Here is a 13032-nt window from a genome sequence, read left to right as displayed (position 1 = left end):
CCATATCCACCCAAAAAATGAAATCCCGACCGACTCCTGCGTTTCCATGTGAAACCCATCGAATTCGGCGACATTCCGACGACACCCATGACAGAAACTCTTCCCTCCCCCCCCCCCCCCCCTCTTTCGTTGTCAGAGGTGATCGACAATCGACAATATCAGCGACTTTTCGTCAGTGTCAGCGACATTTCGCCGGTGTTGGTGACATTTCACCGGTGTCGACGACATTCGCTTCACTGGACACACTCACTCACTCTTTCTCTCTCTCTCTCTCTATATATATATATATATATATATATGCAAATATATTTATGATATATAATATTATAATAATAAAATTTTTGTTCCTTCATTCCTCAAAGTAAATCTATTAGATATAAAATTAAATATTACTTTATTATGTTTAACAATTATTATTTATAATATAATATTTTTTATGTTCAAATAAAAAGATATCTTTATTAATTCTCATATAACCATATTTATATATAAAAAATATGTAAAATATGTTAATGAAGCAAACAATCTATATACAAATACAATTTATGTCATAAAAATATTATAATAACAAAAATATATATTTTTATTCCTTCATTCCTAAACCAAAATCTATTATATGTAAAAATAAAAAATATATATATAATACTAGAAAATATTATAATATTATAATACAATGAGATTACAATTTCATGAGTATAATAATGTATCATTATCTTGTTGTGTTCAATATATGGTTCTTGATATTTTTAAAACAATATATTTTTTTTTAAAATTTATTTCAAAACAAAAGTTAATTATATATATATATATATATTTGGGTATAACTATAAAAAGATAAGATCATAAATATAAATAAATATAATTAAAAAAAAGATGATTTTGGAGGAAAATTAAAATGATAATATGCTGGTACGTAGTACTCACTCTTCTTCTTTTGTATATTATATAGATTATTATTTATGGTATTATGTTTTTTATGTTCAAATAAAAATATATCTTTATTGATTTCCATATAACCATGTTTATATATGTAAAAATATTTCAAATATATTTAATTAAGAAAACAATATATATATATATATATATATAAGTAAATTTTATGTCATAAAAATATTATAATAACTAAAATATATATTTTTATTCCTTCATTCCTAAACTAAAATCTATTATATGTAGAAATGAAAAAATATATATAATACCATAAAAATATTATAATAGAATGAGTTTGCAATTTTACGAGTATAATAATTTATCATTATTTTATTGTGTTCAATTTATGGTTATCAATATTTTTTAAAAAAATATGTTTTTTAAATTTATTTTAAAACAAAAATTAATTTTATATATATTTGAGTACAACTATAAAAGGTAAGATCATAAATATAAATAAATAAATATGATTAAAAGAAAAAAATATTATTTTGGAATGAAATTAAAACGATAATATGCTAACCCTTGACACTCACTCTTCTTCTTTTATATATTATATAGATTATTATTTATAATATTATGTTTTTTATGTTATCTTTATTAATTTCTATATAACAATATTTATATATGTAAAAATATTTAAAATATGTTTAATTAAGTGAACAATATATATACAAATACTTTTTATGTCATAAAAATATTATAATAAAAAAAATATATATTTTTATTCCTCCATTCCTAAGCCAAAATCTATTATATGTAAAAATTAAAGAACATATATAACACTATAAAAATATTATAATATTATAATAGAATGAGTTTGCAATTTCATGATTATAGTAATGTATCATTATTTTGTTATGTTCAATATATGATTCTTAAGCTCTGTTTGGCAAGGCTTTTTTTTTTTCTGTTTTTTTTTTTATTTAAAAGCTTTACTCAAAGGTCAAAAACTCTTTTATCAAAAAATAAGCGTGTTTGACAAAAGTTAATAACTACTTATTGATAAAAAAAAATGACTTTTTTTAAACTGTTTTAGAGAAGTCTAAATTTTGAGTTTATCTTAAAAAGTTCTTTTTTTACCTTATATGAAAATTATTTAATAAACATTTAATACAACTTTTTTATTTACAACCAAATACTTATTAGCTTTTTAATAAAAGTTATTTTTTAAAAAGATCTATTATACAAAATTATACAAACTAAAGCTTTACTTTCATCAGTTATACCAATTGGACTTTTAATATTTTTTAAAAAATTATTTTTTTAAATTTAGTTTGAAAAAAAGGTTAATTATATATATTTGGGTACAACTATAAAAGATAAGATCATAAATACAAATAAATATAATTAAAAAAAAAGTTGATTTTGGAGGAAAATTAAAATGATAATATGCTGACACGTGTCACTCATTATTCTTTTTTTATATATTATATAGAATATAGATATATTACGAATAGGAGGATTTAAACTTGGATTATTATCCGAGGGAACCATGGTTTTAACCATTAAGTTGTCTTTGTATGGGCAAACGAAAAATATAATTTATAATTCAGTTGTTATACTTTCTTTCTTTTCAATTGCTCATTATTAATTATGATTTTTTTTTCTTATTTCTATTTGAATGAATGTTAAAGGTATCAAAAGGTCTATAAGTATTTAGAAAATGATTAAATATTATTATTTTATTAATTTATATTTAATTGTATTTATTCATGTTTAAATTACATTAATTTTTTCAACTAATAAAGTAATAACATGTTATCATACCGCACCATTTTGCTAGTTTCATTGGTACAATATTTTTTGTTTCTCATTTTCTGGTATTTTCATCTTCTTATTATTTTATTTAGTTTTTAATTTTTTGATAAATTAAGAATAGGAGTTTCATCACCATGTCCGGGATGTGGTTAATACGAGAGAAGAGAAACCGTTAGCCTAATTCAAAGAAGCTTGCTGGTCGCCAATGTAATCTTTTAATCCTCCTATCGAACTTTGTTTTTTTTTTTTTTTATCATTATTGTTTTGTATATCAATTACCATAAAGAATTTGATAATCGAGCTTTCTGAAATGACAACTAGGGGGAAAAGAAAAGAAAAGAAAAGACTTTTTTGAATTATCATAATAAAAGTGAAATGGAAGTCATATAAAATCAAATCTTGTAAGGTCAATCATACAAGCTACATTGTCCATAAAAAAAAAAAATAATAATAATAATAATAATAAATAAATAAATTAATAAAAATAAAAATAAAAAGATACACGCTACATTATTTTTACATTTGTTGGTAATAAGCTACATTATACTATTGTTATTATTTTGGTCAAAGAATAAATAAAAATAAAAATAAAAAGATACACGCTACATTATTTTTACATTTGTTGGTAATAAGCTACATTATACTATTGTTATTATTTTGGTCAAAGAGAATAAAATTTTCGTTGTTTGTTTCTGCCCACTTATTCTCTTGAAACTGTGATCTAGTGGTCATAACTCTACCATTTGACAGCATGAACTAGAAGGTTGGGGCTCACTATTTGATAATTAAATATGATGTTAATTACACAACAGCTGCCTCTCATCATCAATAATGCTAAACGATTTTGTTGAAGTCTGTATGTAAAATAGCAAAGGCAAGTCAAGGATAATTCTCTTTTATTAAAAAAAAAAAAAAGTGTTGCTATTTGTTACAATTTGTAATCATGTTAGTAATTATTATCATTTTATAAAATTATATAGAACAAAAAAAAGTGATTCAATTATTAATTGGAGGGAATTTAATTTATTTTCATTGTTTACATTAAAAATCAAATATATAAATGAACGAACCTTTAATGGTAGCTTTGATTAAATTGTAATACGTTATGTATAGATTCCATTGCTCCATCATTATTATTAACAAATAACATTTTTTAATTTTATATTAATTTTGTTCAACCTTGCACCAATTCGACCATTAATTTATTAAAAAAATGTATAAATTATTACTTTATTCAATATTATAAAACAATAAATGTTACAAAAGAAAAACAAAATAAAGAACATATATAATGTTAGATGACTCCATAAAATTTCACTAGACGAAATCTGTTTTTTCAAATTAAAGAGGCCATATTGGGCTACTCTTACAGTTCCCTTGAATTTTCCCTGACGAATATTCCATTGAATCAGTAGAAATAATAATAACTAATATTCCATTGAATGCACACGCAACTGAGTGACTGCAAGATCCATATTCCATACCCATCAACTCCAAAATAGTAAATAACGTTTAATATGCGGTCAAATTCTACAAAAATATAAATATAAAAGCTTCAAAGGACACCAAGACCTTGATAAAATAAAGAAGAAAAAACTTCCATTTCTTCCATTTTCATTACCAATCCAATCTCAATTCCTCCATTACCGTATTTGCAATCGGATAGACCAATAGCCCCAGTCCTTTCTATAGAAATCACCTCCACCATCCTTGGTCTTCCCCAACCGAAATCAGTATCATATGACTCAAACCGAGGTGAAGAACCAACAGCAATGGTTCTTTGATTACTCTGCACACCTTTGCTCATTGAGATCCAAGTGTCAAGCCCTCCATTTATAACCCCATCCTCCAATCCTTTCACGGCTTCGCCGATTGCCTCCGCCGCAAAACTCACTCCATCTTCTCCCAGTAGGCATTCTGTCTCCACAACCACTGAACGCCCTTCTATGCAGTTTCCGAAGTATGTGGTAGGGAGTGTAGGTTTCAATCGATCTCTGCAGTCGGCGCTGAACACAAACATCATTTTCTTCTCTCTTATTTGGAGTGCCTTGGCTAGGCAAACCCATGTGTACCCGCATGTTACTGAAAAAGTTGATATATGAACCCCATGTTTTGGTTCACCATTGACAAACACAGATTTCTTCAATTTTTCTATCTTTTCTCTAGTCAGTTCGAAGGTGCCTCGTACTGAATCCGGTGGAACTTGGAACTCCATTACCATTAGGCTTCTATTATTGGGTCCATCCTGGTTTAGCCACGTGTTCAAGTAGATCTCTTCGGCTCCACACGGGTCTTTAATAACTGATCTGTCGCAGAATGGCATTAGTTCTGGCACCAGGGGTGGTGATTCTGCTTCCATTTTGCATGTTCGAGCCCAGAACTTAGTAAACGTTGCAAAAGTTCTACCATCCACAACCGCATGGTGAGAGGTGATTCCTATGGAAACGCCACAGTTGGGAAACACAGTGACTTGCAGCGCCATCACGGCGGCTCGTTCCTTTGAGATTTCCAAGTGGGAGAGCAGAGGATGGTAGTCGGCGGCTTTTCGGAAGTTGTTGCTGTCAGAGAGATAGTAGAAGTCGGAGTTAGACTCAGCTATGGTAAGCGAAACTCCATCGCCATCAACATAGTTGAGGATGGGTTTGCGAGAATTTTCGGGCCAAGTGAGATTTCCTGCGAGAGGGAGGAAGTGGTGGAGGGTGAGAGACAGAGAGTGTTTGAGCTTTGGAACAATGGAGTCGTAGAAAAGTCCATGGCTTGCAGATGAGATTTCGTAAAAGAAAAGACGCTGGAGTGGGGGTAATCTTAGCCAAAGTATGTCAAAGAAGGTTAGAGGGAGAGACTTTGCAGCCACCGAGTCTGGTAGTTCTGGTGGCGGAGTGACTCGGCAAACCTCAAGTATTTTCACCGGTTGAGGCTGTGCCATTCTAAAGGATGAGAGAAATGGCCGTATGCGGTTGGTGTAGAATGTCATAGCATGCACATATATACAAGAACGGATAAATAGATGTTAGCCCAATAAAATCAATAACGTCATGAATATGTTATGCTTCCCTATTTTGTAACTCTCAATTTCATTAACATTGTAACCACTCCATCTTTTATTATCATTTGTAACATATGTAACATATTTATTAAAAACTGCAATTTAAAACTAAACCAATTTTGCTAAATAAATTTCAAAGTCGTATCATTTATGTATATATCTACTCTGCTTGAGAAAAAAAAAAAAATTCATATCTGACCTATAGAATTATGCTAAGTTATTTTGTTTTTAATATAAACTTGAATATCTGCCAGAGAACCTCTCGATTGTACGGAATCGTCACTTGTTGGGTAAGCAGGAGGGAATCAATAGATGACACTCATGCTGGGCTTCAAATGAAAGACACACGCACACACACACACACACACACACACACACACGCATATATGCATACATGTGCAAGCTGTCAGCAAATGGCTTCTCTCTTGTGCTCCAAGCAAGAGTGCCATTGTGATTGACTTGTCCTGTGTGCCCTTCGAATTACTTGATATCAGTTGGGCTAAGCAGGAGGGAATCAATAAATGACACTCATGCTGAGCTTCAAATGAAAGATATTGACTTGTCCTGTGTGCCCTTCGAATTACTTGATATCAGTTCACCTTGTTTTGGTTCTCCGGAAAATTTCTATATATAGTCTTTGCTCTATAAAAGAAGTTGCTGGTTCAAAATCTATTCCCGTTCTTTCGAATTCCAAGAGGTCAGTAGAAAGTTTTCACCTTTTTTTTTTTTTTTTTTTTTTTTCCTTTTTTCTCCCCCCTTTTATTTCTTTAAATTTCAAATATGATTTTTTATGCTTTGGCTGGTAAGATGGATTTTGATGGGGGAAGTGATGTCATTAACGCGTTTGTTTTCAGAACTTTAGCTACAAGTTTAGGATGTATGTTAGAAATTATATGGTCTATGGTGAAATTTGGAGTACAAAATGTGTATAAAAGATTCAGATTCTAGAACAAGTTAGTGCCTCAAGATAAATTACAAAATAAAACATTTACGGTTTGATAAATAGAATTTTTTACAAGATTTCTCACTTTTTGGGTTCTATAAGATTTGGCATTTCTTTCCCAATTCGTTTTGCTTCCCTTTATACCAGCCTTTATTTTTATATCTCGAAGATTTAGATTATTTTCTAGAACATTGCACCTTTTTTCTTTGTTTTCTCTAAGTTTCATTTTCTTGATGCCTCGGTAAAGTGTGCTGGGAATTATATATGTTTGGATTACATGAGGGAACAAGGATCTATACACGTAGATTCCAGGTGAAAATTTATATTTAGCTGTAACTTTGTTTTTTAAATAAAGTATCAAATGTTTTTCTAGAACATGTTCCAGGTATTTAACTTAGAAAGATATAGGAAATAGATAATAGGAAGATCTTAATACATAGACACGTCCAAAATTTTAATAGACCTGATCACAGAGAAACTTCGATGCTGAAATTAATGAAATGCATAAGCACTGCAACCATCATCCACTCAATTTTGATACTTCCTTGAAATTGACTTTAGTGCTATTACGCACATTTAGGGAGGGAAAAATAAAAAATAAAAAAAATCCATGGATTGTAATATTCTCAAAAAAATTTAAGCCTTAGCCTCTGTTGGTAAGTTTTATTGAATTGGTTTTGCATGGCACTATGAAAACAGATGTACATAATTCTTATAACACATAAGCATCTAAAACCACAAAACAAACATAATTCAACAAACTCATCATTTTGGCGGGACCCATTATGGAATGAATGTAGTATCTTGGCCATAGAAACATGTTGCAGTTGTCAAATCATTCACTGAAAATCAGAGCTTGCCCAATTCTAAGACCCAAGGATTCTCAGCTATACTTCCTACAAATTTCCCAAACGAATTCTAAATTTACCCCAAATCCAAATCTATCGGTAACCAAAAGCATGCTCAGTTACGAATTACATAAAAAGAAATCATAATGCTTTTAGCAGGTTTCTTTTTTGAATTACCAGAAAAAAGGTTTCTTTTTTTTTTTCTTTTCTTTTTTTTTTTTTTCATTCCACCTATATTTTTAGTTATTTAAGTAGATATATTGCACTCTCTATTTACGCATTGGCTTGTTTACTAATTCTGTTGTTCTTCCTAACTAAGTTATAACTTAGAGACTCTTGTGGTGTGGCAAATGACCTCCTAAATATCACCTGGAAGCTTTTGACTTGGTTACTGACTGTGCAAGCCTCTGGAAAGAAGAAGCAAAACGTTTGTAGGGAATTTTGGTTTTACTATTGACATGATGTTATTGCTTACTTTATAGAGGTCTTGATGAGATTGACGGTTAGTAAAATTTACACTCGTTTAGGCTTATGTTTTTATTGCCATTGTTGGCATTCTATATAATAATTGGTGTGAAAATTTATTTATGATGCATAAGAGATCCCATGATTTTCTATTGGGGTGAGGTTAATGCTTATTTAATTAAGTAGAGAATCCATCAGATTTTATTGGGTTTTAGTTATAAATCTGATATTTTGTATAATTTATTTTATTCATTTTTTTCGCTTATTAATATTTTCTAATGTTTATAGGAATTTGAATCATTTGAAAAACTATCCTCCTTTTTAGCCCACCTAGTTCAAACTTATGTGTATAAATGATTTGAACTAACTTATGTACTATATTGATTTGACATGCTATCTCTTTCTATAACCTACTTCAAACTTATATGTATAAATGATTTGAATTAAACTTATGTACTTTATTGATTTGACATGCTATCTCTTTCTACGCAAAGTAAAATACACATATGTAGAGAATCCATCAGATTTTATTGGGTTTTAGTTATAAATCTGATATTTTGTATAATTTATTTTATTCATTTTTTTCGCTTATTAATATTTTCTAATGTTTATAGGAATTTGAATCATTTGAAAAACTATCCTCCTTTTTAGCTCACCTAGTTCAAACTTATGTTTATAAATGATTTGAACTAACTTATGTACTATATTGATTTGACATGCTATCTCTTTCTATAACCTACTTCAGACTTATATATATAAATGATTTGAATTAAACTTGTGTACTTTATTGATTTGACATGCTATCTCTTTCTACGCGAAGTAAAATACACATATGTCCTGGCTTTTTGGTTTGCAATCATCTTTAAAACTGGAAAATTGTTTTTGAATTGGAAGCATAAAAATAATACAAATTGACCAATTAAAGAAATAGCTCACCTTTTTCATCTAATGGAGCTCCCGTTACTTTTTTTATTTTTTCCATTTGAAACATTTCATGTTTCTATTTGTTATTATGCAAAAAGATTATTTTATTTATTTTTTCCATTTGAAACATTTCATGTTTCTTTTGTTATTATGCAAAAAGATGAAATTGATAACTATTTGATAATTGTATCAACACAGCGGCAACTATGATATCCCTAAATGTGGCAAAAACTTGTATTACTAGACCTCTTTTTTTTTTTTTTTTTTTTTTTTGGGTCTTATACTCTATTTTCTTCAATGTTTGTTATATTTTTACGTTTGACAGATGTGATTTCACTTGGGCGCTAAGTAATCATTCTAAGTAATTTTGATTCAGTTGGCCATATGGACTACTTATCAAAGGAAAATCTTAGCCTTTTCTTTAATTTTTTCGGTTTTTCCTTGGAAGCCAAACTAATTGTATATATGCTTTCTAAATTTTTTTGTAGGTCAAAATCGTGTAACTGTTGTTGTCAATTTTTATTTCATATGAATCACTAAAACTGCATGTTATGATTTGTTAAAAAAGTGGTAAAAGTAATTGGAAGCGGGCCGTTTTTGTGTTGGATTTATGAAAGTTGTTTTGGTTGGAGTTTTACTGTCTAAGTGAGGATCAATGCTTCATCGTTGGTGAAAGAGTTCTTTGTTTACCTTATTCTTTTAGTTGTTATTTTATAGTTTTTTTATTATTATATACCGTTTCGTAGATGTGCTACCATCTCTTTTAATTGTCTTGTAAATTGATTTGCTTTTATAATATTCTTTCCAATATAATTAAATAATAATTATATTTCCTTTTTTCCCCTTTCCCTACGCATATTATCATTTGTGTTATAATTTAGTATTTTCATCTAATTAAACCATTTTAGTGACATTTACCAAAAAAAAAAAAAAAAAAAAAACAATTTAATCAATACGAAATTCCATGAAACTAATATTTTTGTAATAAAAATCAATGCCACTATATATGAAATGAGAAATATATGTGTGAGCGCACGCGCACACGAAGCACACTACACAACCACACTAGTAGTATATATTAAAAATTAAAGGGAAAAAAAAGAAGAAGAAATTTTCGTTTGACTTATCATTAGAAAAAAGACGGTGTTATACAGAGAAGTAATTAAAGCCGTGCCCAATTTGCAACAACTCTAAATTTTCACGGAAAAACCTTTTTCAATTTGCAACAGCTCTAAATTTTCACGTAAAAACCTTCTTCTTTTTTTTTTTTGGGTGAATTTTTATGAAAAACCTTTTTTACGTAAACCTCTAAATTTTATGATGTAATAAACCATTAATAATCCAATATATAATAAAATTTATGTAGGATTCACATATTTTATATATTTTTATTTTTAACTTTTTATTGAATTTATATTGCATATAATGATTGGAAGCATATGTACTTATATTGCATATAATGATTGGAAGCATATGTACAAAGATGACATGATATACTTTATACTATCTTCTTGATTTTCACTTTTTTTTTTTTTCCCCCACTACTACATGCATGGTCAAGATTTATGTATCAAATAGAATTTTAAAACTTCAAGTACAAATTTCAATTATTTAATTTTGTGAGAAGGAAATTAATATAACCTAACATAAAATGCCATGAAGATAAATTTTGGAAAATGGATAGGTAAAAATAGCATTACTGTCGATGAATTAATTATCCTCAACTAATTATTTATATGTAAAGGAACTTTTATGATTATATGTAAAGGAACTTTTTTCATAACAAAATTTAGTAACTATTTAGGAATGATTTTAAAATGATTAAAATCACTTTTAAAGATATAATAATAAAAAAATGTACATATAAATTATGTGATTTTATTTCTGAAATATCGTCTAAAGAATTATCAAATAAATGATTTTAATAAATTTACTTTTTAAAGTGGAAATGAGAAGAATCGATACCAAAGGGCCCTTAATTGAGATAGGTTCAATTACTAAACCTTCATAATTAGAGGTTATGGATTTAAAACATCAAAAACACAGAAATTATTGCAAATCGGTAGAAATATTATTGCAAATGATAAAAAAAGCACCAATAGAGCCCTTAATTAAAACAATAGCGAAAGAAAAAATAATAATAATAATAATTCACTATTACGTTCACGAAGACGAGTGACTTCGAGATCCACCAGTTACAGAAATAAATAAATAAATGTACCCAACGTAAGTACTAAAAGTAAATATTAAAGCTTCAAAGCACTTCAGCACCTTGAGAAAATAAAGAAGCAAAAATTTCCACCCAAATGAAATTAAAGTTTCCACCCAAATTCATTGTAAATATTTGAGCTTCAAAGCATTTCAACAGCTTGAGAAAATAAAGAAGCAAAAGTTTCCATTTCTTCCATTTTCATTACCACTCCAATCTCAATTCCTCCATTGCCACTTCTGCTATCGGAAAGACAGATCGCCCCTGTTCTATCTATAGAGATAACCTCACTCTTTCTTGGGTTTCCCCAACCGAAATCAGTATTATATAGCTCAAGCCGGGGCGATGAAGCCACGGAAAAAGTTCTTTGATTACTCTGCATTCCCCTGGTCATTGAAATCCAAGTTTCAAGCCCTCCATTTACAACCCCGTCCTCCAATCCTTTTACGGCTTTGCCGATTGCCTCCACCGCAAAACTCACTCCATATTCTCCCAATAGGACCTGTGTCTCTACCACAAGTGAACGACCTTCTAAGCAGTTTCCGAAGTATGTGGTAGGGAGACTAGGTATCAAGCGACTTCTGCAGTCCGCGCTGAACACAAGCATGGCTTCCTTTTCTTTTATTTTGAGTGCCTTGGCTAGGCAAACCCATGTGTACCCGCAGATTACTGAAAAAGTTGATACATGAACCCCATGCTTTGCTTCATCAATAATATTGACAAACATGGATTTCTTCAATTTTTCTATCTGCTCTCGACTGAGTTCGAAGGTGCCTCGTACAGAATTGGGTGGAACTTGTTGCTCCAATGGCATTATGCTTCTGTTATTGGGTCCGCCATGGTTTAGCCAGCCGTTCAGGTAAATCTCTTCGGCTCCACACGGGTCTTCAATGACTGATCTGTCGTAAAATGGGATTAGTTCAGGTATCCAGGGAGGTGATTCTGCTCCGCTTTTGCATGTTCTGGCCCAAAACTTAACAAACGTAGCAAAAGTTCTACCGTCTAAGACCGCATGGTGAGAAGTGAATCCTATTGAAATTCCACAGTTGGGAAACACAGTGACTTGCAGCGACATTACCGTGGCTCGTTCCTTGGAGATTTCCAAGTAGGACAGCAGAGGATGGTAGTCGGTGGCTTTTCGAAAGTCGTTGCCGGAGAGATGGTAGAAGTCGGAGTTAGACTCGGCTATTGTAAGTGAAACTCCGTCGCCGTCCACATAGTTGAGGATGGGCTTGTGGGAGTTTTGGGGCCAAGTGAGGTTTCCTGCTAGAGGGAGGAAGTGGTGGAGGGTGAGAGACAGAGAGTGTTTGAGCTTTGGAATAATGGAGTCATAGAAAAGTTCATGGCTTGGAGAAGATATTTCGTAAAAGAAAATACTCTGGGGTGGGGGTAACCTTAGCCACAGTATGTCAAAGAAGGTTAAAGGGAGAGACTTTGGGGCTGACGAGCCTGGTAGTTCTGGCGGGGGAGCGATCCGGCAAACCTCAATTATTTTCACCTGTTGGGACGACTGAGCCATTTTGACGTGAAAGATGAGAGAATTAAAGCTCAACTTCTGGTGTGTTTTGGAATCCATATGAGACGACGCTCATATAAATACAATTTCAATTGACTTTGCGTGTAAATGTGATTTTAATTTATGTCACATCAATTATTTTCATTTCAGATCCAACTGCTTTCTTCCCAAAATAAATGTGAATTTAATTTATCTCCCATAATGTATTTCCAATTCAGAACGAAATAAGTGTTTGAATTGATTTTGGGAGAGATTGTAGTTGGATTTTAATTTGTACAAGGAGAGATTTCCTTTAGACCCTTTTTTTTTTTTCTTCTGATAGAATCCTTTAGACCCATTCATGTTGATCTGGTTTGGAATTTATAAAATATTACATATCTGACCAATAGA

General features: G+C 30.3%; 1 protein-coding gene and 1 long non-coding RNA gene across 2 annotated transcripts in view; one reads left to right on the top strand and one right to left on the bottom strand.

The window, feature by feature from the left end:
• Positions 1-13032, top strand: part of LOC132803461 (uncharacterized) — a 466094-nt gene that overhangs the window by 15535 nt on the left and 437527 nt on the right. The gene's annotated exons all lie outside the window — the stretch shown is intronic.
• Positions 11051-12708, bottom strand: LOC107433574 (malonyl-CoA:anthocyanidin 5-O-glucoside-6''-O-malonyltransferase-like). The gene has a single exon (XM_016044872.4). It carries the CDS (start codon positions 12700-12702, stop codon positions 11269-11271), a length of 1434 nt encoding a protein of 477 aa, XP_015900358.3. The 5' UTR covers positions 12703-12708; the 3' UTR covers positions 11051-11268.

This window comes from Ziziphus jujuba, chromosome 4 (genome assembly GCF_031755915.1).
Source record: "Ziziphus jujuba cultivar Dongzao chromosome 4, ASM3175591v1".
Lineage (NCBI taxonomy): Eukaryota > Viridiplantae > Streptophyta > Magnoliopsida > Rosales > Rhamnaceae > Ziziphus > Ziziphus jujuba.
Note: the sequence above shows the minus strand (reverse complement) of the source record. Positions and strands in the feature narration are given on the sequence as shown.

Excerpts from the sequence above, each read along its gene's own strand:
- LOC107433574 (XM_016044872.4), bottom strand. The coding sequence starts at position 12,702 with ATGGATTCCAAAACACACCAGAAGTTGAGCTTTAATTCTCTCATCTTT.